Below are 26,350 nucleotides of genomic sequence, written 5' to 3'. Positions count from 1 at the left end.
TAACTTGTGGGTTAGAGGGCCTACTTGTGTATTATAAGTAGGAGGCATGTATTTTTCTAACTTCTTGGTGGACGACATTTGTAATTTCCTAATTTATTATTAGAGGGCCTACTTGGGATCAAGTAAGAGGTTTAGTGAATTGTTTAAAATCTTTAGTGGGAAGTTAAGGAAGTGGATTAGTTTGGATTTAGCTGAACCACCATTAAATCGCTTGTATCCCTCTTGTATTTTATTTTAATTGTGTTTCATTATTTTCTTATTTATTTTTCAAAACCTTCTAAAAAGTATTTAATTTGTCAATTACCCAATTCACCCGCCTATTTTTTTTATTACCCAATTTGTCTTCTCTTCTATTTGTTGATAATTCAAAAGATTTTCACTCTGAATGCTTTTATCAACGTGTTCCTAACAATAATTAGTAAGATAAATTGAATTAAGAATATTCAATATATCTTTAGTATTAGATATATTTCTTCTAAACCTCCCAGTGGAGACAAAAAATAATGAAAAAAAATATTTCTCCTTATTTTGGAGAGTTACGAGAATTGATGGAATGAATTTATATTAGTCATACTATATTAATAAAAAAAATAGAGAGTGACAAAGTCAAGCCAAATATAAACCTTAAAAAGAAATATTAAGATTAATGAAAGAATACAAACGTTAGTTCTATGTCCAAACAAAAGAAAATCGTCCTCTATCCATTTCTATATATTATTTCATCCTCCTCTCCTCTCTCAATTCCAAACGCAGAGCATTTTCTTCTAAATTAGAGTGCATACTCTGCCAGAGAGAAATACGACTTATTATATATACAGCCTAAACGCGCTTCCAAGCCTTGAGCTTGAAGCTGCGGATTGGTGTCTTTTGGCGCCTAGCTTTGAAACAACGAATCAGCTTTCTAACATCTCTTCTAATGGAAAGAAAGGCAAGAATTGGAGCAATGAAGAGTGTTGGGTAGAGGGAGACGCCATTTCTTCCAAGAAAGAGCTCTTTGCTAAGCCCCCACACAACGAGCAGTGTCCCTCCAAGGCTCATTCTTCCTCCTGGCCTCAATGCTCCCAGCAGGGCTCCTCCCACCGCCAAGTAGCTTCCCACATAAACCTGTTGCACCAAACTATATATATACATATATCGTCGATCGATTGGGAAATCAAATGTTTGTGTTTTGATCATCTAACCTCGATAAGCCGGAGATCGAGCGGTTCGACAAAAGCAGGGTTCGGGTTCTTGAGGATGAGGGGATTATAGACTTCTTTGAAGCTTGGAATGGTAGCGCTATTGAGGAGTGTGTGTAGAACAGCTCCCGGGTACAGGAGAGCCTTCACCAGGACAGCCGGGCAGATTTGGTGGCGGATCAGTTGACACGATGCCACCTCTAATGGCGTTGTGCATGTTGCCACTCTGCTGCATGCTACCCTGACAACCCAAAATACATACATGGTAGTCGCAGAATGAGGTTTTAAATTGCACTTGTGCACACTGTTTAGTTGCTCTTTCCATTTCTTTTGCTTCCACATATCCTCATTAGCAATCAACCCATGAAGGACCATGGTTACCTTCACATTTTTTGTTTCGTTTCTCCATATCAATTTTAGTCCTAAACATTTTGAGAACACGTTGATTTTTCATAGAACACTAGTTTTTGGAAGAACCAAGAACATTTTCCTATTATTTCCTAAAATTAATGCTGGAAAATGACAATCTCATGTTGGTGCAAATTAAGAGTTATGGTTTATGAGCAATGAGCCACTTCCATTCTCACGTACAAATTATGGTATTTTTTACTATAGTGATATAAAAATATTATGATGATAATTCTCTAAATTACCATCTCTTGAACTTTTATCATCGTAGCCAATATAAGAGTCTGAAAATGTCATGAAATCAATCTGCATAAGGAAACAATTACATTAACTTTTGATAGATGGAATTTCCAGATTTCCCAAGCATGGGATTACGCTTGCTTCAATTTGGAGATAAATCAATGAGCCCCACTGTAAATGCAAATGTACGTCAAAAATTTAATTAAAAAATCCACTTTTCCTGATTGCAGTGGCATGCAAATGTTATTAATTGATATAGATATAGATATATTATATAACACAAAACCCAGATCCAATGTGAAATTCCAGCACTGGCAATGCCAGATATAAACAAATTGTAAAAGAAAATATAACTTTCTTTCATTTCAGAATCCAGACATAGGAACAAGGAAATTGAAGGGGAAATAGAAACAGAATGGGAAATTTCCAATTACCTGAAGAGAGGAACCTGTAAAATGATGAGATAGAAATAGGCGCGAGAGGCAATGTATGAAATGATGGCAGCCCATTTCCTTGCAGAAGCCATGCGCACGGTTCAAGCTTTGGCCTGCCTCCCATCAATTTGCAATCTCTTTCCTTTTCTATTTATTTACTCTAAATATTATTGTTGGTTGGGAGTGATTCACAGCCGTCCATCCATTTGAATAATCAATAACGCAAATCATGACAGTTAATAAAGGAGATTGTAAGGTTGCACCATCACCATACATCTAACTTGTTTTTTTCATTCCAATCAAATGTGGCTGATAATGAGAGCCAAAAATGTATGGGTAGCCAAGGAGGCCATCCTTACTTGGCTACTACAACTGCAGCTTGCTTTTCTACTTAGAAAAATCTGCAATTTATATGTCTGTTATATCCATCATACCAAGTAGGAGAAGCAAGCGGTTGAGTTTGATGAGCTTCTGCTAACTCCGGAAAGCCTTGAATACTGTTAGCTGCAATCAATCCAACCAGCTAGCTCAACCTATAAGCTCCTCCATCAAACCCTGTTTGTCATGGCCAAGAATGACACCATTAGGACTCGCAGTTATAACGTCCGAGCTGAGGGCAAACAGTATAGGAAGTTCTTCACCTGAGAGATGTATGTCTCGGCATCAGTTCGCCTAAGAAAGAGAATGGCATGTCGAGCAAGATTTGCGATCTGATCACTGAGTGCCACAGTGCCAATATCATCTAGGACTCTCACCTTTATGTAAGGATCCTTTGGGGGCACCATATCCTTGCACACAGAAGATAAACAACCGTATGTGTTAGTTCAAAGAACGTGCGCAATCATAGACAGATTTCAGCAACTCTCACAAATAGATAACTAGCATTGTTCAAGTAGCTTCTTTTTTCCTTTGGCTGAGTGAAATACGAAGAGGGAGCAATGAATAGAACCAACAAAACCAAACAAGGAAATTACAACCATCTCTACAACAAATCCATAGCAGCAGCTTCAAAGAAATAGAACCAACAAATTCAAAAAAAAAAAAAAAACTACATTTATCCCAATAACAAATCTTTAGCAGCTGCTTCCAAAGCTACAAGAGGAATGAAAGAAATACTCAAATCTCCATAAAATCCATTTCCAAAAACCCTTCTAGCTAATTAACAACTTCATTATCAAGCTGATACACAAAAACTCCAAAAGCCATGCAACTGCACAGCCTTAATATCCCTAACTAAACAAGCCTAGATCGATAGCATTGTATCAGTTTGAAAGATCACACTCTGTTCAAACGGTGAGTTAAAGCCCAGCCACGAGTTAATCTAGCCAAATAAGCTTAAGGTGAGAATAAGCACTTCCAACGATTCTCATGCTAATAATCCCCCCCCCCGCGGGGCAGTAATCCATAACAACCAAGCCCCTTCATCTTTCCATCGATGAAGGCTGAATCAATTGAGTTGTAAGTAACTGCCAGCTGGTAGACTCCACCCTCATTCTGCAAAGGCTTGATACTTATTCATGATGATTTCATTTGTCAGGTATGGAAAGACAGTTCCTGTGCTCCAATTCCATCCTTCAAAAATTTTCCCAGCAATCTCATGAATATCCACTTCTTCAGCCTCAAGCTGAAAGGTGCCTCGTTGTCTTATGGGCCCAAACTGTAGCCAGTCATACCACCATGGTAGCAGTCCACACCATGCTGGCCCATATGGGCCTGCCACCAAGCTGCTATTTTCTATTTCTTTTGTATATCTTATATTATTTTTATTACAAAATGAAAAATAAAAAATTACAAACTTATAATTTTGAAAGTACAAAATTTAAAATAATACAGTCTAAGAAAATTCCATATGCTAAATTATACATCAAATTTTTATTTTCTCAAAGTGTTGGCAAATGAAAAGTTACAAATTACAAATAAACTTACAGTTTACAAATTATAATGTTCAAAACTTCAAATAATACACAAAAACAATGCTTACTGAATAATACTTTGATGTATTTTTATTGTTCTGAAATTTCAACAAAACATGAGTTAAAATTTACGATTATAAATTTTTAAAGTTTATATTTTTTATTCTCAGGCCTGTGGGTCATGCAGGGATAGCCCAAAAGAGTCATACAATGGCCTGGTAGCCCCATGGGCCATGGGGGGCTACCCAACACTGTCCGCCACTATTAGGTTGTGCTCAGCACAACCTAATACTATTCACCACAGGTCATGACAAGCACAACCAGAGGTGTGCCAGGCACCCACAAGTTGTCCCACCTGTTTGACACTTTTACTCAAGTTTAACCTTATTCCTCCAATTCCAAATTTTTTCCATAAGCACAAAACAAAACATCAAGAAATTTATGTTGCCAATAACAATTGTCATTTTTGTGTGGCATGAACCATTGGCAAGTAAAATAGTAATGTGTGCAAAATATAAGTGTAACTGGAATAAGGATATTACAGTAAAAAAGTGCAGCCATACAAGAAAATGAATGATCGCAAATGAGATTATAGATAATAAAAGGTTGGAAAGACTTTTGTTGAGGATAAGATGTGAGAGACGAGATCAAGATAGTTTAGTTAGGTGAGAGGAAGACAAATAGATGCTCAAGGGGAGTGGATGGAATGGAGAAGTAGGGAAAAATATAGAGGAAGACCAAGAAAAAAATAATAGAAAATATGCTTGACATGAGCTATAATGGGATTATGGAAAATATGATCATAGATAAAGATAGATTGACAAGTAAAAACCCATGTAGCCATCCCCATCTAATAGGAATAAAGCTTGGTCTGTTTTTTCTGTAATTATAATTAGAATATCCACTTTTTCTCTCTACAAAAAAGAAAACAGATATCAACTTCTTCATGGACAAATATGAGTAAGAAAATCCAAAACTAAAGTATGAGAATTTAATCATTGCATGTTATTTTAACAAAGAAATCTATGAAAGTGGTGGATGTGATGATTAGAAGAAAAATCAAAATTATTTCTCTTCAAGAGATGAGATGTACAAGAATTATATAAAAGCTTAAATGATTAGATAGAGGGTTAACTTTATCTTTGATATTATAATTTTTACTCTCAGCATGCCCCCTCACATGTGGTCAAGTTTTACTACATAATTGACCCAAACACATGCAACAATTTAAACATTGGAACAACTGTGAGGTTTCAAATTAAGACTTTTTCCTACTCTAATACCATATTGAATTGTTAATTGTCATATCATCTAGAAGCTTAAGTTGTTAGATAGAGAATTAACTTTGGCTTTTATATTATCATTTTAATTCTCAATAGTAAGGAAACAATATATTCTAAAGATATATACAAATCATACAAGATACATAGTTACGGTAGTATAAAGATGTGTAGAATATAGTTTCTTAACACAAAGATCATAATCCTCTTAACAATCCCCCTCATGCCAAGCTTGGCATGATCTTTTTATCTCTAGAAAGCACCTTCTTTGTAACAAAATGACAATCAATCTTAATGTGTTTGGTTCTCTCATGGTAAACAAGATTAGAAGCAATATGATCATCACAAATCAACTTCATAGATTGATTTGAATGACTCCTAACTCCTCAACCAATTGTTTCAACCATATCAATTCACATGTTGTAAGGGCTATTGCTTTATATTCAACCTCTACACTAGAGCTAGCAACAACACTTTGTTTCGTACTTTTCTAGAAACTAAGTTGCCTCCAACAAACATAATATTCAAATGTGGACCGCTTATCACTAGGGGATCCTGCCCAATGAACCTTTGTATATTCCATAATCTTACTATGGCCATGATCTCGATATGACACACCCAGCTAGGGGCACCTTCAATATACCGAAGGATATAAATTGACGTGTCCTAATGACTATCACAAGGTGAATCTAGAAGCTAGCTTACCACTCTCATAGCAAATGAAATATCTTGAAGGGTGACTATCAATAGTTAACTTTGACAACCCACCCAATGTTTTGAAAAGCATTGAGCACAAAAGGCTTACAGGGTGCAAAGCAAAGTGCATGCTCAAGCAAAGTGAACAAATATAAATAAAATAAAGGGTATCAACTTTTATAAATATCAAAAATATAAACTATTAAAAAAGAAATCATTAAAAAAAACTAAATAAGAATGAGAACTGCAAATTTAACAAAAGATGAGATACCATTTTTCAGTTATATTTTATACTCATTTACAAGTTTATGCTACCATAACAAAAACACATAGGGCTAGGGGACATATAAAAGGATACAATCTGGTCAGTTGTTAGTCCTCATGGAACTTGGAAGACAAATTGGTTTGATTTATCAATTGAAAGGATTTGAATATGCTAAGGCTTTTTTTTTATTTTTTAATTTTTTTTGTTGAGTCTTCTTTTGTTTTTTGTAAAAGTTTAGACAAAAACCCATTCTATTTCATTAACATGATTTATACAAAGGATCAGATAGAACAATAAGGAAAAAAAAGATCCCTAATTTACAAAAATCCCCGATTAATCAACCCCAAAATTATAATAATCCCCAATCAATCAATCCCTAATTTGCAATCAATTAACAATCTCTAATTTACAACAATCAGTAATCAATCACCAATCCCGAATTTACATCAATCCTTAATTTACAACAATTAGGAATAAATTAGCAACCCCTAATTTTACACCTAATTAGATGTTTCCTTAAATATTTTTTGCTTGATAAATACAACTAAGTCTTCTTTTTATTTTTTAAGAAACAAATGTATATATGATTTTATTTAGGTCTTTCTAAGATCTAATACTAGCCTTTTTTGGGTAAGGATTCCATGCAAGCAGCCACACCATTGCAAAAATTTAAACAAATCCAACCATTCATATTGTATGATTAAAAAAAGTGTATTTTTGAAACACATTTTATTGTGCTTTAAAGCTCAGGTAAAAGTGCAACTTAAGCATACTCAACTAAAGTTGACGAGCTTCAAACAAAAAAAGCCCCAAGCATGTTATGCTTTGCGCTTTGCACTTAAAGCGCTCTTAAACATGAATTTTAAACACTAAACCAACCGACTATAATGCCCAAGATAAAAAATAGAGTCCTCCTATCCCAATAACAACTTTTGGCAACAGTCTGATTGTGGAAAACGAGAAATTGTGCACTTTTGAAGTTGTCTATAACGGCTATATTTTTTAATTTTAGAAAAACAATAGTCGAGTATTTTTTAGTATTACTCAAGTAATGCTTAGTATTAGTTGATTAATGCTATAGGTCCAAAGACTTAACAATTTTGTTGCAAATCATTACTCAAGTACTAAAACTTATTACTCAACTAATTATATGAGATACCCGATTAACAAATTTCATTACTCGACTAATATATATGAGACTCGATTAACATGTTTTTCTTAGTCGATTAATAATGCAAGTCCAGAGACTTGTCATTTTCCCTCAAATTTATCACTTGATTATAAAACATGGTTACTCGACTAATATATCAATCACTCGATTAACACTTTAATTACTTGATTAATGTTTTTCCAATACTTATTCAAGTAATACACAAAGAACAACTAATGAATACATGTGTTCTGATCTTTACAGGTGAGCTTAGTTGATTAAAGGTTCAAGTATATTTTTGTCCAATAATTTTTACTCGAGTACAATAATAAGTTACTCAATTAAAGTATAACAACACTCACGTATGCAGTGTTCTAAAAATTGGCCTAGGCAGCCACCTAGGTGCCAGTGAGGTGCTAGGCAGCCCCTAGCCGCCACGAATATGGCAGCCGTCTAGGATGCCTAATTTTTGGGTTTAAATCTTACCTTTCATCAATTCCGAAGCCTCTCTTACTCTTCTCAGCGCAAGGCCGCTGCTGCCTCAACACCATCGGTACCTCCTCGCTGCCTCCAGCTCCATCGCGACCTCCTCACTGCCTCTATGCCATCAAGCTACATCCTCGCTGCCACGTCCTCACTGCATCAACGATGTCGCCACTGCCGTCGCTATCAAGCTCCATCTTCGCTTCCGCTTTCAATCTCTCTCTCTCTCTCTCTCTCGCGCGCGCGCGCGTTGTTGGGTGTTAGCTGTTAGGGTTTATTATGTTTTTTAATTTTCTTTTCTATTTATATGTTAGATATATATATTTTTTCTTTTCTATTTATATGTTAGATTTTTTTTTTTCTATTATATTTATATATTAGATATATATCTAACATATATATGCTAGATATATATATATTTTTATGCCACTTTCAACTTTGATTTAATTGAAGATAACATCAAGTTACATCACAAAGTTAAAAAAACTTATTAGTCCATTAACACACAAGATATAGAGACTCACTCTCTGTTTAGCATAATATACCCAATTAAGGTATAGAGTTACTCGACTAAGAAAAGAATTACCCAATTAAGCATAACTCTTAATCTATTAATGTCAAAGTACAAAGACTTCACATTTTTCAGTCGATATATTATTCGAGTAAGAGAATTGATCACTCAATCAAAAAATAAGATACACTCAATTACTAATCTCTTTTAGTCGATTAAGGATATAAGCACCGAGGCTTGCTATTTTAGTTCTATTTCTTACTCGATTACTAAATATATTTATTCAACTAATATCTCAAGTAGTCGAATATCTTTCAGATTACTCGATTGAAGTATTTTTAGTGCAGTACTCAAACACAGCAAGTATACACTCAATTAAGCCTAACAGTTTTCAAGTATTACTTGATTGTTCCAATTAGTTAGTCGAGTATGACTGCTTGTTACTCAATTATACATTTCTTTACTTGATTAACAGTAAGCCTAAAAACTGTTTTACTCTATTAATAGAATTTAATACTCGAGTGATGTTTGAAAGTTAGTTACAACTAACATTCTCAAACATAATTACTCGAATACAATTGAGCTTTACTCGAGTAGGAAGCATGTTAATCAATTAATAAGTATTGTTACTCGATTAACAACTTAATTTCAGTTTTATTGTCTTATCTTGAAGCTCATGTTTTAAATCCTTAAATACTTGATATTTTTCCTTCTAAACATCAGATAGTTAATTTTAACCTTTTAAATGATTTTCTAGAACTCAAGTTTCATTATATTGAATGAATGTATACTCAAACATTCAATGTATAATGAACATCTTCACTTCAGTTTTTCTTTCGAGACCTTGAATATTGCTCATCAAGCAACAAACATTCAATCCTTTAAGCCTTTCATTCAATTTTCACTTGAGTGATCATCCTTAAAGATTCATTCATTCACTCAAGAGCTTGATGTTTGTCACTTAAACGTCAAGTATGTATTGAAACATTTTCTTTTAAAATTTTTAAGTGCATGGATACTTAAGCCTTAAATCTTGAGATGATTACTCGATTAATCATCTGTGTTACTTGATTTACACATGTGTGAACACTTACGATATTATTCAATCATGTTATTCAAACATGTGTGAATACTTAGGATGTTAGTCCATGAAATCCTAGTGTAACACATTAAGTTTAATCTTATATTCTTATTCATCAAACCATTCTAAAGGAGACATATCATTAAAGTTTTGCATTTAATTTTCATCATCAAAACATTCTCAAAATCAAACTCAACATGATGTTTCCCCTTGCACATGGGACTAGATCATCTTATCTTAAATGCCAATTAAGGTATGTCAAACTCTAAACTTAGTTAGAGGGATGGTTCAATGTTGAAAGGTAGATCCTAATCTTCCAAATTTCAGGCTAAAATAGCACTTCCTGATGTCATTTAAACTTACCCTTGCAGCACCAGAATACAGGTATGTGGGAAAGAGACCGATTACACTTCAAGTTCAAGCAATAGGGAGAATTGGCCATGATATATGGATCAATGTAAGAAAATGAATACAAATTTCTTCTGTGTAGATGAAAGAGACCATATTGTATGAGTACAAAAGCAAAACCTGGGATATTGAATGATGAACCATCCTCCCACAGTCTCACCCAGAAAAGATCATTGCAATCACAATAAATACTACATTTGAATTGGTAGAAACTCTCCTAAGAAGGTTATTCAAGGGCATGTACTGTATGCGCAGGCTCCTATAACCAATTAATGCTACAGTTCTTCAGGTCAGAATGCACAATGATGTTCACAAAATTAACCACAGCTTCATCTAACTCCTCAAAGAGACAAATTTGTTACCAGCAAATCAATATGAAAATCAAACTTCAAAGGACCAATTTATTCATCCTTGCCATCTTATTTTAAATAAGAGAGACTCAAATGTTTGACAATGATGCCATTGCTAATTACTTTGCCATGACCACCTTCTAAAACCCCTGGATATTAGTGGAAGCTATCCATCAACTCTTGGGTTAATCTCACCTAAAATAGGATGACCCAACAAGCTTATAAATGTTGTAGAACCAGATGTCCTTGATGAAGTGCTTCATGAAATGACCTTTGATGGAGGATATAATTCGACAAGTACAGACGTTCGGCATAACAATTTTCTAATCTTCCAATCAAGGAATTATTGAGTTTTCATAGAAATTATTGTTCTGATACTGTCGTATAAAACTCCTGACATGGGGGGGGGGGGGGGGGGGGGGGGGGAGGGCATTAAAGCCCCATTTAGTGTCTCTGACAGTGTAAGATCTGCTTGGAGATCCAATCCTTGTAAGGTTACATATATCAAAGAATTCATTGTGTGTGTGTGTGTGTGTGTGTGTGAGAGAGAGAGAGAGAGAGAGAGATTACCACTGCTAAATCGAGATCCATTTCTGACTGATATGATTTGATAGTTGCTGAATGATTCTTGGAGTACTCTTTCTCTGAACTGCTGAGTTTTTCTTGAATTTCTTCAGGAAGTAGTGCCTCAATCATCCAGCCCAAACTTCGAATTACTTCTGCTCGATTGTATCTGTTAAATACAAATAATGGTTTCAGGGGGTAAAGGGGGAGAAACTTAGAGATTATTTTCTAATATTAGATGATGGATCATTACACATAAGCCATAAGGCAGCGTTTGTTGCGGACTAGGGAAAGGTGATGGATGAGTGCTCCATAGTGGTCTGGATTCCTAGTTGTTTGGCTGTCCGAACCTTCTTCTTGGAGTTTGCTATTATGACATTCAGTTAGTCATGCATGAAAAAAGTGGTAAAACATAACTCACAACTAGCAATTGTATCTATAATACACACATGTATACAACTAAACGTGCATGCGTGCATGTATGTATGTATGTATGTATCATAATTTTGTACTTGGCATCAACTCAATTGCATATCAACACAATGAGTCAAAAGCTAGTTTCAATTTCTTGCTGAACCCATAGCTCAAGCAATTATAATGTAGGTTTCTAGCGGGTTTGTTTTTATTTTTTAGTATCTAGTGAACTAATTAATTACAAAAAAGATTCAATTGTAGTTACAAAGAAGTCATGACGTGTTTGAGCATTTTCATTTTGTTTCAAGATGAAAAGGTGATCCAAGTAGCCTTTGTTCACTCTTGTCTGCAAATAGTATTAGAACAAATAAGTCAAACATCTAGAGCAAGAAGTGCATGTGTAATGAGAACAATTAAGTCAAAAATCTAAAGCCACAGCGCAAGGCATTTGCAACCCCCCCAAGCATGCACGTGCACACCACTTAAAGAAGCGAAATCTGTGGCACAAGCACCACATGCAGGTCTATTAAGTTAGGAGGATTTCTCAAACTGGAATTCACACAATTGCTGTCAGCACAGAAGATCAAATAATGACATAAAGATTTACCTGAGCAAGGATTGGAGCTGACGGAAATGAAAATTACATTCTTCAATTACTTGGGCAAATAAGTTAGTCTACACAAGCATAGAAACAAATATATCATTAAATGATAAAACCTGAATCCACCTCAACTTTGGGCAAAAAAAAAGCTTGACAACTATAAACAGGATCATTGATATGCCAAATAAAGAAATAGCAAGTGATGAAAAATTAATAGATTTCATAATAAGCATACATTTCAATAGAAAGAGAATAAGAGTAAAAAATAACCACTATTATTTTTTGGTAAATGTTACATTTTTAAGGGTAAAAAACAAGTACAAAAGGATAGCATCTGTAACATCATAATAGCCAAGAAGCATTTTTTAAGCATAAGAAACGAATGAAGAAGAGAACTAAATTGATTAAAGCAAAGCATCAGCATCCCTCTTGTTTTATACTATGTCAGCTAATTGAGAGGGAAAAGGAACAAGAAAAAAACATAAAGATCAACCAAAGAATCCAAGGACTGAAATGATGTAATGAATATCAATCGTTGGACTTGCAAAAAGTACATTAGGATATTGATCTGACATGTTACTCATTGGTGTCACGGCTAGGCTGCACAATGATTGCTCTCCTAATTCGGTTTGAATTAGGAATACGCAATAAAGGGTAGGAGCAGAGTAAGAACAGAGAGAGAAGAGAAAGAAAGAAAGGAAGAGAGAGAGAATGTTGAGCAAGAATTCAGAATTCTCTTTGATATTCTCAATAATCTCCTCCGTGAGGGACTTGGGAAACTTATACAAGCCATTAGGAGGGTAGACGCTGCCACAGCAGATTCCTACGCCTCAATGGTTATAACAACCTTTTGTCCTACTCTAACCACTTGCACATGGACTCCCTCTAAGTTTAACAACTTACAACAGTAAAAAGTTACGGCAGTAAAAAAAATGAAAAATTCCAATAAACCGTGGCCCTTCTCGTGACAATTCCCCTTCCCTTAATAAATTTCTTATCCTCAAGAAATGCTAAGGAGGCTGGCAAACCTTGGGAATTGTTTAAGCAAATCAGGTAGATACTCCCAGGTGTTGCCTCCTGCTGGATCGTTCTACCACTTCACCAGGACCTGGATAAGTAGGGTTCCTTGATTGTAGACCACCCTCCTATCAAGTATGGCCTCAAGCTCTTCCAGCCTACCGATCTCCTTAGGCAGTAGTGGTAATGCTGTGTTCACCTGCTCTGTGCCCACTAACTTCTTTGAGAGAGAAACATGGAACACTGGGTGAATGTGGGATTCCTCAGGGAGCTACAGACGATATGCTACTTTCCCAACCTTAGCAACTATAAGAAATGGCCCAAAATACATGGGGCTGAGTTTGGTCACTGGCCCTCAGGTGATGGACTTTAAATGAGGATATCTGAACCTTAGGTACACCTTCTCCCCCACTGCAAATTCCCTATCACTTCTCTTCTGATCAGCAAATTGTTAAGCTGATGCCAATTCTCGCTTCAGCTTATGCAAAACCTCCTCCCTTTGGTGTAGATACTCTTCAATTGTAGCAGCGGTAGTGTAATCTCCTACAGCTGGCAAAATTGGTGGCTTGTATCCAAATAGGGCCTCAAATAGAGACATTTTGAGGGATGTATGGTGGTTAAAGTTATACCACCATTGGACCAAGGACAACCAACTATGCCAACTCTTAGGTTGCATGAAACAAACACGTCTTAAGTAAGTCTCCAAGCTCTGGTTCACCCTCTTTGTTTGCCCGTGAGATTGAGGATGATAGACTATGGACATATTCAACTTGGTTCCCATTGCCTTCATTAGTTCCCGCCACAAAAGGCTCGTGAAAATCTTATCACAATCTGAGATTATAGATTTAGGAGTTCCATGTAATGCCACCACCTGATCCATAAAGACCCTAGCCACTTCCTGGGTTGTATAAGGATGAACCAACCCTATAAAATGAGCAAATTTGGTTAACCTGTCAACAACCACCAATATGTTGTCCTTCCCTTCTGAGTTAGGCAATCCCTCAATAAAATCCATAGATACACTAGCCCGTGCATGGTCAGGGATGGGCAAAGGTTGTAAAAGGCCCAAATAGGCTACGGTCTCATTCTTACACCTCTTACAAGTGTCACATGACAATACAAACTCCTTCACTCCTACCCTTAGCTTGGGCTAATGAAATAATTGCCTTACTCGAAGGTAAGTATTTTGAATCCCATAATGTCCCCCCAATGGAGACTCATGCAGGGCCTATAAAATTTTCCTCTTGAGATCTTCATTGCCACCAATCACCAACCTACCCTTACACCTCAACAAACCATCCACTAATGTGTACCCATCTTCATCCTTATGACCCACAACCAACCTTTCCAACAATTCTTTCACTCTTTCATCTCCTTCATAGCTATTAATCACTTCTTGGCACCACTCAGGAATTATGGTAGTCATAACTGCTAAGCTTCTTTCTTCATGGCACCTTGAGAGTGCATCTACTGCCACATTTTCCCTGCCATTTTTGTATTGTATAGAATAGTCCAAGACCATCAGTTTGGTCATTCCCTTCTTTTGTAATTGAGTATGAAATTTCTGTTGTAATAGAAATTTCAAACTCTCATGATCCGTCTTGATTATAAACTTTCCTCCTTCCAGATAATGTCTTCACTTCTCAACATCCATTAACATTGTTAGGAACTCTTTCTCATCTATGTTGATCCCCATGTGCCTTGGGCTCAAGGCCTGGCTTAGAAATGCCAATGGCTTTCCCTCTTGCATAAGCACTGCTCCAACCCTTGTTCCACATGCGTCAATCTCCAAAACAAAGGGTTTGCTAAAATCAAGCAACCCTAGGACAGGCACCCTATGCATAGCCCCTTTTAGCCTTTCAAAAGCTTCCTCAACCTCTTGCCCCCAGCCAAAACCCCCTTTCTTTAAGAAATATGTCAAAGGTTTACTGATGACACCATATCCCTTTACAAACCAGCAATAGTATTTGGTAAGCCCAAGAAACCCCCTCAAAGCCCCTTATTGTAGTTGGTTTAGGCCACCTTCCTTAGGTTTGTGCTGACCCTATCTCCTGATATTTAGTGACCCAAATACTCCACCTAATCTTGACCAAAAGCACACTTAGACCTTTTGATAAAGAGCTAGTTAGATCTAAGGACCTTAAAGGTGGTTCTTAGGTGGGTTAAGTGTTGGTTCAAGGTTTGGCTATAGACAAGGATGTCATCAAAAAATACAAGTATCAATTTCCTTAGATAAGGTTCATAAATTCGATTCATGAGGGACTGAAAGGTGGTTGGGGCATTGGTGAGCCCGAATGGCATCACCAAAAATTCAAAGTGCCCATAATATGTCCTAAAGGCGGGTTTATGAATATCCTCAGGCTTTATTTTAATTTGATGGTAGCCCAAGCGTAGGTCAAGCTTAGAAAAAAATTTGGCATTATGTAGTTCATCCATTAGATCTTCCACAAGAGCTATGAGAAATTTGTCCTTCATTGCTTCTACTTCTTCTTCCGAATCTACCTCAATTTCAGAGATCTCATTCATCCTATTATTCTGTAAAATAGGCTCGATTCTCTCCCTAGGAGAAAAATTAGGAGTGATTCTTACCGAATTCTAGCGAGTGAACATCACTATGAATTGTTGTATTTGTGCTCCCATATCCTCTCTCATCTGTGAGATATCCTTTCTCATCTACGAGAGAGCTCCATCCAATCTCCTTTCCAGCCCTTCGATTGAGCTTCCCACCTTGTGATCTACTGATCGCCTCATGGTTCCAGTTGGACCCAAGCTCCAAATGATCCACCATGTTCTGGAACTCGATCATGGTCGAGCTAACTTGCTGCAGCTACGACTCAAAATTCTTCATACGGATTCCTTCCACCATCATCCCACCACCAATAGAGCTCCAGCCGAGAATCGAGTTCTGATACCAAATTGTCACAGCTAGGCCGCACAATGATTGCTCTCCTAATTCAATTGGAATTAGGAATACGCAATAAAGGGTAAAAGGAGAGTAAGAACAAAGAAAGAGAGGAAGAGAAAGAGAATAGAGAATGTTAAGGAAGAATTTAGAATTCTCTTTGATATTCTCAATAATCTCCTCCGTGAGGGACTTGGGAAACTTATACAAGTCATTAGGAAGGTAGATGTTGTCACAGCAGATTCCTACACCTCAATGTTTATAACAACCTTTTATCCTACTCTAACCACTTACACATGGACTCCCTCTAAGTTTAACAACTTACAACAATAAAAAGTTACAACAGTAAAATAAAAAATAAGAATTCCCATAAATCGAGGCCCTTCTCGTGACAATTGGCCCATCTAGTATATTATTAAGACTTTGCACCTTCCTCTGTCCAAACATTTTTCTCAAGTTATGACCTTGTCCCTCCCTCTCTTACCATTCCACGTCCTTTCCAACATAGGACAAAGCTATAAATTGTGAGTTCATAGAGGAATGTGTGTGAAAACTGAATGTATTCTTCATTACTTCATACATACAAAATAAAAGTCCTCTTATGGGGATGAGGAATGTACAACATAGGAAATATTACAAAGGCTAAACAATAGGAAAGATTTGACTATACACAAATAGGAAGTTTCCTAAACACTGATTTAGAAATTTCCAAATAACTAAAGATGTGATTGGCTTCTAAACTAAGGACAATTTGACTAACAACTCTCTTTGAGATGCTAGTCAAAGTTTCCTTATTCCTTCCTTTGGGAACCAATACTTCCCCCTCAAGCTAGTGAATGGATATCCACCATTCATAGCTTGCATACCAACTCTTCAAACGTTTTAGTGGGCAGCCCTTTTGTCAAAAGATCAACTAGCTATTTTTCTGATGGCACATAGGGTACACAAATCAAGTCAGCTTCCAACTTCTCCTTTATGAAATGTTTGTCTATCTCCACATGTTTGGTTCTATTGTGTTGCACGAGATTATGTGCAATACTTATGGTTGATTTGTTATCACAACACAACTTGATTGGTCCACTACTAGCAATCTTTAGGTCTTCCAAAATAATTCTCAGCTACAACAATTCGCACAACCCTAGAACCGTAGCCCTGAATTCAGCCTCAACACTAGATCTAGCCACTATATTCTGCTTCTTACTTCTCCAAGACATCAAATTCCCCCCTAGGAACACACAATAACTTGTTGTGGAGCATCTATAAGTTAAAGACCTTGCATAATCTACATCCATATACCCTGATACCAACTCATTTCCTGATTTGAACAAAATCCCTTTGCTAGGTGTAGTTTTCAAATAACATAAAATCCTCCTCACAACCTGTATATGTTTTTCTATTGGACAATGCATGAATTGACTCACTAGACTAACAACAAATGTAATATTTGGTCAAGTGTGTGACAAATATATCAATCGTCCCACCAATCTTTGATATCTTCCTTTATCCACCGGCTAACAATTAGAATTTTCCCCCAACATGATGTTGGGTTCTATTGGGGTACCTACTCCTTTACCTCCCAACAATCTTGTTTCATTTAACAAATCCAATATATACTTCCTCTGCGACAGAAAAATCCCTTCTTTAGAATAGGCCACCTCTATTCCCAGAAAATACTTCAATGCACCAAGGTCTTTGATCTCAAATGTTCTGGCAAGACTCTCCTTAAGCTATTTTTGCTCTTCAAAATCATTTCCAATCACAATAATGTCATCTATGTAGACCAACAAAGTTGTCATCCTTCCCTCCACTGAATGTTTAATGAAGAGAATATGATCTCCCCTACTTTGATGATATCCCATCTGTTTCATAGCCTTAGAGAACCTATCAAACCATGCCCTCGATGACTGTTTAAACGCATAAAGTGCCTTCTTTAGTTTACATACCTTTCCCAAAATTCCTTTGTGCTCCATAAATACTTATTCTTTTAAATCTCCATACAAAAAAGCATTCTTGACATCAAATTGTTGCAACTACCATCCATAATATGCTGCTAGGACTAAGAGGATCCTTATTGTTGTCATCTTTGCCACAGATGCAAAGGTCTCCAGGTAATCAATGCCATATGTTTGGGTGTACCCTTTAGCAATTAGTTGAGTCTTATACCTTTCTAAAGTGTCATCTACATTATATTTTAGGTTAAAGACCCACCTACAACCCACAAGTCTGATTCCCTTTGCTCTAGACACCATTTCCCAAGTCTAATTCTTTTCCTTGGCTCTCATCTCCTCCTACATTGCTTGTATCCAATTCTGATCCTTTAAACCCTCATCAACTATCTTAGGAATAACAATGGTATCCAAAGAGGTTAAGAAACTTCTATGCTTTGGGGACAGATGATAATAAGAGAGATAGTTGGCCAATGGATGCTGTGGACAACTCCTGATTCTTTTAAGTGATTTCAGTACCTGAACTTGGAGTGGATGTTAGGCCAAGTTAAGGATCTAGAATAGGTTGTGTTTCTCTTGAAGACATAAGGGGAACCTTTAAACCTGACCAGGGATGACAGCATTGGCAGTGGTTGTGCTTCTTGTGGTTCTGGTCCACCCTGCTCACCCGAGAAAGAAGCAAATAAGTCAGGGACAGCTACTGTTTCGGTCTCTGAGTGTAACTCAAGAGGGAAATCCAAGATAGGAAGACCACCACCTTGGTCACCACTAGTAACATTCTCCCCCTGGAGACCAGGACTAAAGGACCCAAAGAATGATTGAGTTTCAACAAATGTAATATCCTTAAGACACAAAATTTTCTAGTGAGAAGATAACATTTGTAGCCTTTCTAAGTAGGGGAATAACCAAGAAAGATGCACTCAAGTGCTCGAGGGTGGTCAAGCTTTTCCTTGTGATGCTTAGAAATATAGACAAAAGACACAACCAAAGACTTTTAAAGGGAGGGAGGTATGAAGACCAACATCAAGGACAAACACTAGAATGGACTTTGATAATTTAGGAGCTTAGAAGGAACCAGATTGATCACATATGCAGCAATTAAGACTATTTCTCCCCAAAAAAGTTTAGGAACATAATGATGAAGAAGAAGAGCCCTAGTAACATTAAGTAGATGTCGCATTTTCCTTTCGGCCACCACATTTTGTTGAGGAGTATCCACACAAGATGACTCGTGGACAATCTACTGGAAAAACTAATGTAGGTAGTGATTAAAATAATCTCTTGCATTATCAGTACAAAATCTTTTAATGTGAGATCCGAATTGAGTAGAAATCATCTTATGGAATATAGGCAAAACAATGCTAATAACAGCCTTATCCTTCAAGAGATATACCCAAGTCATTTGTGTACAATCATCAATGAAAGAGAAGAACCATATGGCCCCAGAACAATTAGGGATTCTAGATGGCCCCCAAACATCAAAATGTATCAAAGAAAATGGAATATAAGACAATTTATTACCGATGGTATAAGAAACTCTATGATGCTTAGAAAAATCACACACATCATAATGAAGATCAATGACACTTAAACCCCTAAATAAAGTAGGAAACATAGACTGCAACAAATTAAAGGACGATATCCTAAATGATAATGCTGAAGCCATATCTCGATTATAAGAGTAGGTTGTGATGAACATACAGGATAGGTTGATCCCCTTTAGTGAAAACATTGTTTTTCTTCAAGTAGTACAGCTCATTCTGTTCCTCAACAGCACCAATCATCTTCCTCATGTTCAGTGCCTGAAACTCACATGTATGAGGAGAGAAAATAACATGGCAATTAAGGTCTTTGGTGAGCTAACGAACAGAGATTAAATTGTTAGAAGGATTAGGAACATGGAGAACCTGCTGAATAGGTAATGAGGAATTGAGAATAACGTTGCCTTAACCTACTATAGGAATTGTATTACCATTGACTACTGTTATTTTCTTGGAAACACTCATTAGTTTATAGGATTCAAACACATTTAGGTCATAGGACATATGGTCAGTAGCTCTTGAGTCTAGGATCCATAAATCATTCCTAATAGTATGCGAGGCAATAAAAAATTCAGAATGAAAACAAGCACCTACTTGTGCCAGTGAGCAGGTGCCATCTTGAATGATTTTCAAAAAGCTTTTTAGCTTACTAATTTCATCAAAATTCAATTGGCTTAAGTTAGAAGTTGCAACCGGATCTGCTTTCTCGGTGATGGTTTCCTCCTCCTTGTTTATATTATAAGCCTGTGCTTGATTTCTGGATTGTAGATTCCTAAAACCACTCATCTTATTCAGAATTGCCTCTTTTCCATGTAACTTGAAAAATGTTTCCCTAGTATGCTTAGATTTCTTGCAAAATAAACACCACAAACCCTCCCTGTTTTGTGGTCAAGGATGTGGATCATTCCTTCCTTGCTGAGACTTGAACTGAAAGCCATCCATCTTGTTAGTTACCATTGTTGATCCCTCAAGATTAGCCTCATTGAACACAGCTATCCTTCTATATTCCTCACTACGAATTATAGAAAACACTTCATTAAGTGATGAAAGTTTTTCTCTTCCAAGAACTTGCACTCTCACTTGATCATACTTAGCATTAAGACTAGCCAAAAACTCAATGTCATGGCCTAAGCATGACAATCCTCCTCTTTCTAATCCAATGAGAATTAGAAAGGTGCACGCAAGAACAAAGAAAGATAAGAAAGGAAGAAAGAAGAATGAGGGAGAACAGAGAGAAGAAATACGGAGATAATTCATAAATTCTATAATATTCTTGTTAGAAAATCCATCCCAAGGATGCGAAGAATATATACAAGGCATTTAGGGGGAGAAGATTCTCCTGCTAGGGTGGGCCCTACACCCCTCACAATTATAACAAACTTGCCTACACCCTTAACCCCTTGCACATGGCAGTAACTAACTTCTATATTAGTAATTACAGCAGTGAAAGTAAGTAAAAATTTAAATTGGCTATAGTGGCCTACGGCAGTCTGGCTTTTCTCATGACACTCAACAATTATATCCCCGCTCAAATATAGAAGTAAGGGTAGTTGCATCTTCACTACACACCATCTTAATATTCTAATGGTGATCTAATTCAAGCTAATATCCATTCATCTTATTATAATACTCAGTGACTGTCAAAGACCCCTGTCTCGTACTACTTATCTTTGTTTTAATTTCAATGATTATAGAAGCATCTTGCATCTTAGAATAAGTATATTTTACAGTGTCCCAAATCTCTTTAGCAAAAAATAAGAACATATAATTCTTGCTTACCTCAGGCTACATTAAACTCCAAAACCAAGACATGATCATTGAATCCCTAATATCCCATGCAGGAAAACCTAGATCCAAGGTCTTGGGGGTTGGCTCAGCACATGAGCTATCTTCCCTCGACCTTTCAAGAACGTCCGCATAAGTTGAGACCACTGTAGATAATTTTTGTCGTCGAGATGATAGGAATAATTTATTCCTGGCAATTCACTAGTTGAGGTGTTTCCCGTAGGTGGATCAAATGGAACATCTCCTTTTATCATAGGAGCAGTGGTTTCTGGAACATCTCCTATAGCTTTGATACCATGTGAAATAATGGCGCTAATAAACTAGAATCACAATACTGTGGCAATGAAGGCACACGATCGTTTGACTGGATTAAGAAGATAATGAAGAAAAATCGCTATAGCTTTGATACCATGTGAAAATTGAATGTATTCTTCATTACTTCATACGTACAAAATACGAGTCCCCTTATAGAGATGAGGAATGTACAACATAGGAAAGATTACAAAGGCTAAACAATAGGAAAGATTTGACTATACATAAATAGGAAGTTTCCTAAAGTCTATAGGAAAGTTTCCTAAACACTGATTTAGAAATTTCCAAAAAACTAAAGATGTGATTGGCTTCTAAACTAAGGATAGTTTGACTAACAACCCTCTTTGAGATGGTAGCCAAAGTTTCCTTATTTCTTCCTTCGGGAACCAACATGTGCAATGCAAGTCTGTTGTTCAGACTTCCAAGAAATAGCACCATTTTATGTAAAACACCATGCATTGACTGATTTCTGCCATCTAGAGATAAATTCCATGTAGCATTCTGCACCCTGTGCAGTAAGAAACACTCAATAGTGCAGTCCAAAGTACCTTTAAGGTATCTACGAAATCTAATAAGTGCAGTCCAATGTGCATTTCCGGGATTGCTAGTGTATTAGCAAGACATTCCAACTAGGAAAGCTATTTAGTCTTGTGCAGTGCATAAGACACACACGACTACCAACAAATTGAGAGTTTCTGAGTTGGGGAGCAGGTTCACCATTATTATTTATTAACTTGAAACATGAGTCAGAAGGTGCAGAACCTAGAGTGCGTTCATAATAACAGATTGTCTTGGGTCATTCTTTTTATAACTTGACGAAGTTCATGCAATCCCATAATCTCTACTCTCCACATCAGTGTTGAAGATAGCATATCATCCACATATAGAGACATATGATTACACTAGAATGCCCTTGGAATTGTATGCACAAGCATCAACACCAATGATTTCATAACCAGCCATAAGTAAGGTCTTTCTACATTTCTTATGCAAAGTGTCAAAGCAATCATACTGGTTGAACCTGTTGCAACAAGACTTGCTTTGTATGCCTGTACTGACCCATCTAGTCTAGGCTTCATTCTGCACACTCATTTCCACTTGACTAGCTCACATCCTTTTGGTAAATCAACCAGAATCCATGTATTATTATTCAAGAGAGAGTGCATTTCGTTTCGTTATCAATTGCCTCTTCAAAAAACAGTAGCATCTTTTGAATTCATTGCTTCTGCAAACGAGGTTGGACCACCTCTTTCAAAGAGGCATGGTAACGCTCCTTGATAGTTGGAGCCTTCAACCATGCAAGGGATCCAACAACTCTATATCTGAGATTTAAATTTGCTCAAATATAAATCCTGTTACCTTACAGGTTTGTACTAACTGATGGAAACCAACCACACCTCAGATCTAGATGCCCAATATATAGTAGTGTTTGTTAACATTTTTGTTATGAATGTTTTAGTATTTGAAAGCAAGTCTTTTGGATTTCCTAATTTATGAAAGTCTTTTGGAGTGCCTAGTTGATGTGTGTCTTTTGGGTAGCCAGGTCTATTGGGTTTCCAATTCATTAATTTATACTAATATACTTAGTTTAAATCATTTACCAACAGCTAACCCCAACTAGCTAGTGTGATAAAAAATTTGGTGGTGGTGGTGTAATTATTAGAGTGTTTTCCATATAACTTTGTTGCCTATCCAGTTGTTTCTTCTTTTCCCTTTTTTTTTTTTTTGAAAATTTTGTGCATGTTTTAATTTCATGTACCATTCACACATAAAACACATTAATATTGGCTACCAATGAATATATGAAATGACAAAAATATGCAGTTGATGTAGCTTAAGAAATTCACACTAACTAAATTTATAGGATTAAGTTATTGAAGTTGTTATAGAAAAATGGCAAAAATAAATTACATAAAATATCATGTTTGGTTTTCCCTCTCACATGGGTGTGGAGGGGTAGGTAGATTTGATGGATCTATACCCATTGATGGGGTGGTAGACACTCAAAACGGCTTTGTTCTTTTCCAATCGAAGAGATGGGTTGAACTTCAATCAAAGCTTGTGCCAAGCTACATAAATGTCTTATCTCTATTTTTCTCTAGGGTGTGTGCCAAACTAAAAAAATGTTAACCATTTAAGATGACCCTAGGGATCATCATCAAAATCCCAACAATTTGAACTATTTCAGCATTCTTTTGATTAATGCCAGTGTCATCTCAAGAACTTTGAATGAAATGAGACAATCTGCTCAATTGAGCTACCGCTGCTCCTATATAGTACAATTGATCCTTGGAAAAGTAAGAATCTAGACAAGGGGATGGGAGGTGATGGAACTTACATTAAAAGCTGCAAGCTGCCCAGGTTCGCTGCTTGAAAACTCTTTCACCAAGCCACACCCCTTCTTACCATACATCTCGCTCGCTACGATTGTTCACCTAGCTGCAACTGCATAGGTAATTCATCAAACATATGAGCTGCATAAATTTTACAACAACCCCATATCAATCAATAGTATTAGAATTAGAAAAGGACACACATTCACACATGCATATTCATACAGATCCACTCACAACCGAGAGTTCTTGGTTTTTTCTATTTATTTTCTCTTTTTTAAACCTATAAAATTACCTGAAAAATGTAGATTCTAGCGAATCAAAAGAGAAGTGTGGCCGAGAAAGTGAAAGACAATGAGAGAAGATGAGATACGAATTTCTTAAACACTTTGATTCGGCAATTCATAGAGTTTTGGCGGGTACTTCTTCCAATTATCAAATGTCTGAGAGCCAAAAGCAATTGTGCACTAAACAGTGGTTTTTGTGAAGCCACCAAAAGTCTGCGAGAGTCGGGATGGGAAAGGAATGGGCATCTCATCTATTACTCTCAATAGATTGGCTCTAAATCCCTTGATTTAATTTTCAATTTATTTATTTAAGTTTTAATATTAAATATATATTTTATTATTAAAATATAATTTGAAATATAATTACAAAAATAATAAATGATTTGCGAGTAGGTTGCTAGGGTTCAAATTGATTTAAAATTAAATATATAATAATATATTATATAAATATACTATTATTATTTCCTCTCATCCCAAACTAATATCTTACAATCTCATTTAATTTAACTCTCTCGATCTCTCTACGTGGTGATTTTTTTCTCTTATTCTCTCTGTATAAGCTTTTGCAATTAAGAACTTGTCAATGAATCTGTTTAGATTTGGATAGAATCGGAAGCCTATTTACTAGGAATTTGATACAAAATTTATATTTAGATGAAGTTTTGCTAACGATATTAAGGTGCCTTAAATGCACTTGTTTTTAGCATCTAAATATTTTTCTTGATTGATAATAAATGTATCATATTTTAAAATATTTTATCAACCAATAGAAGTATTCAAATACTGAAAACCAAGTGCATAGCAAAACCCATTTAGATATTCAAACAATTCATAATTCAATTATAGATATAATAAATATTCTGAATATAAATTTATAAGTTCTAACTCAATTAAAATCCACAACCTAATGTCACCTCACCTCATCTTAAGCCTAATTTCACTTCACCTCATCTTAAGCCCTAAATTACAAAATTATCCTTCTATGCTACCTATACATGTAACCCTTGTGCATAACACACAGGCTTTTATCCTTATCTCACTCTTATTAATCGTTGCCTCAATTTGTGTTGCCATTAGGCAATGCTATGAATTCATCATCCACCACTTTACATTAATATGAAGACATTGATAGAGAAGCTAACACAACAACACTGATAGGGTCAAATGGTCCACTCACCATTGATAAAAAGTTAAGGGTAAATGGCTTATTTGACTCGATTAATGGCTATTGAATTTTTTTTTTCCCTAATCCATAGTCACCCTATTAGAGAAAAAAAAAAATAAAAGGTTCCATTCATATCCCAAATTGAGTTGATAAACTTGTGTTATTGATGATGGTTGGGACTAATCACCATGGTCTATCTCGATGCAAGTACCTGTAAGAAAGGGTGGGGCTGGTTCCACTAATATAACCTCCAATACTCAAATTAGTAGAATAAATGAGCAATAAATGTGCAATGAGCACTATGAATTTGTTAGTTTACCTATAGAAGTTCTGGCCTTATGTAAGCGAAATGAGACAAGATTCTCGACGTTATCTCTAAGGTTCCCAGGCTCAGAAATCTCGCGTTGGTGACAAATATATAAAATGCATTTGACATTTACCAATCACACTGTCTGTTGATCAAATTAATCAATGCTTGCAATGGATTCCACAGACCAAAATTTTTTCTATTAGAAAACTTAGAATCTCTTATCTTTCTTTGTTTTATTAGTCTACTTATTTCTTGCTTATTTTTATTTGATAAGTAAGAGTATACATAAAAAAGAAACCACCATACGGCAGTGAACCCTGTATGACAAAGAAAAAATTTGACACCGTTTATTCAAAATATCAAAAACTATCAGCATATGCTTCCCAAGAACAGTCAAGTAAACTGATACATGACAAAAACCTCAAGAAATTAATACGACAAATCAATAAAACAGAATACTATTGATAAATCAAATTTATCTGTCTCACACTGTAAGGGGGGATAGAAAGACACAGCAGAACAGAAAAAACACAGCAGAAGAAGCAAAATACAAAAATGAAGTAGGAACTTTCATAAAAGAGCATCAAATCGCAGGAACAAAAAAAGAGAAACGGCTCAAACCTGGGACACCGGAAAAGATGCTCACCGCCGGAAAAGCTGTGCTCAAAAGTCGACGCTAATCTCTCTCTCTCTCTCTCTCTCTCTCGCTCGATTGTTCCGACAGAACAGTTAGGGTTTGGGGATTTTGGGGTTTGCTGGAGAGAGAGGCGGGGCAT

At 36.2% G+C, this 26,350-nt stretch overlaps 2 protein-coding genes across 7 annotated transcripts; both read right to left on the bottom strand.

Annotated features, from left to right (window-relative positions):
• Nucleotides 1-663: 663 nt before the first annotated feature.
• LOC127790687 (uncharacterized) lies at nucleotides 664-2,400 on the bottom strand. 2 transcript variants are annotated; one of them, XM_052320291.1, is made up of 3 exons: nucleotides 2,261-2,400; nucleotides 1,182-1,419; nucleotides 664-1,104 (listed from the first exon to the last, which is right to left on the bottom strand). In XM_052320291.1, the coding sequence occupies exons 1-3, from the start codon at nucleotides 2,350-2,352 to the stop codon at nucleotides 820-822; spliced, it is 615 nt and encodes a 204-aa protein (XP_052176251.1). In that variant the 5' UTR covers nucleotides 2,353-2,400; the 3' UTR covers nucleotides 664-819. The 2 variants fall into 2 exon arrangements, with proteins under 2 accessions (XP_052176251.1, XP_052176250.1); XM_052320290.1 differs by having other exon boundaries at nucleotides 1,182-2,350.
• Nucleotides 2,401-2,490: 90 nt separating this feature from the next.
• On the bottom strand, nucleotides 2,491-26,350 carry LOC127790688 (uncharacterized). Of its 5 annotated transcripts, none has more exons than XM_052320295.1 (7): nucleotides 26,196-26,350; nucleotides 23,818-23,924; nucleotides 11,983-12,050; nucleotides 11,215-11,328; nucleotides 10,968-11,130; nucleotides 2,902-3,048; nucleotides 2,491-2,815 (listed from the first exon to the last, which is right to left on the bottom strand). In XM_052320295.1, exons 2-7 carry the CDS (start codon nucleotides 23,890-23,892, stop codon nucleotides 2,789-2,791), a joined length of 594 nt encoding a protein of 197 aa, XP_052176255.1. In that variant the 5' UTR covers nucleotides 23,893-23,924; nucleotides 26,196-26,350; the 3' UTR covers nucleotides 2,491-2,788. The 5 variants fall into 5 exon arrangements, with proteins under 5 accessions (XP_052176255.1, XP_052176254.1, XP_052176256.1 ...); XM_052320294.1 differs by having other exon boundaries at nucleotides 23,818-23,918; XM_052320296.1 differs by having other exon boundaries at nucleotides 23,818-23,953; nucleotides 26,196-26,348.

The sequence above is a fragment of the Diospyros lotus genome, chromosome 14 (assembly GCF_014633365.1).
Source record: "Diospyros lotus cultivar Yz01 chromosome 14, ASM1463336v1, whole genome shotgun sequence".
NCBI lineage: Eukaryota > Viridiplantae > Streptophyta > Magnoliopsida > Ericales > Ebenaceae > Diospyros > Diospyros lotus.
The sequence above is the reverse complement of the archived record's forward strand: the minus strand, read 5'-3'. Positions and strand labels throughout refer to the sequence as shown.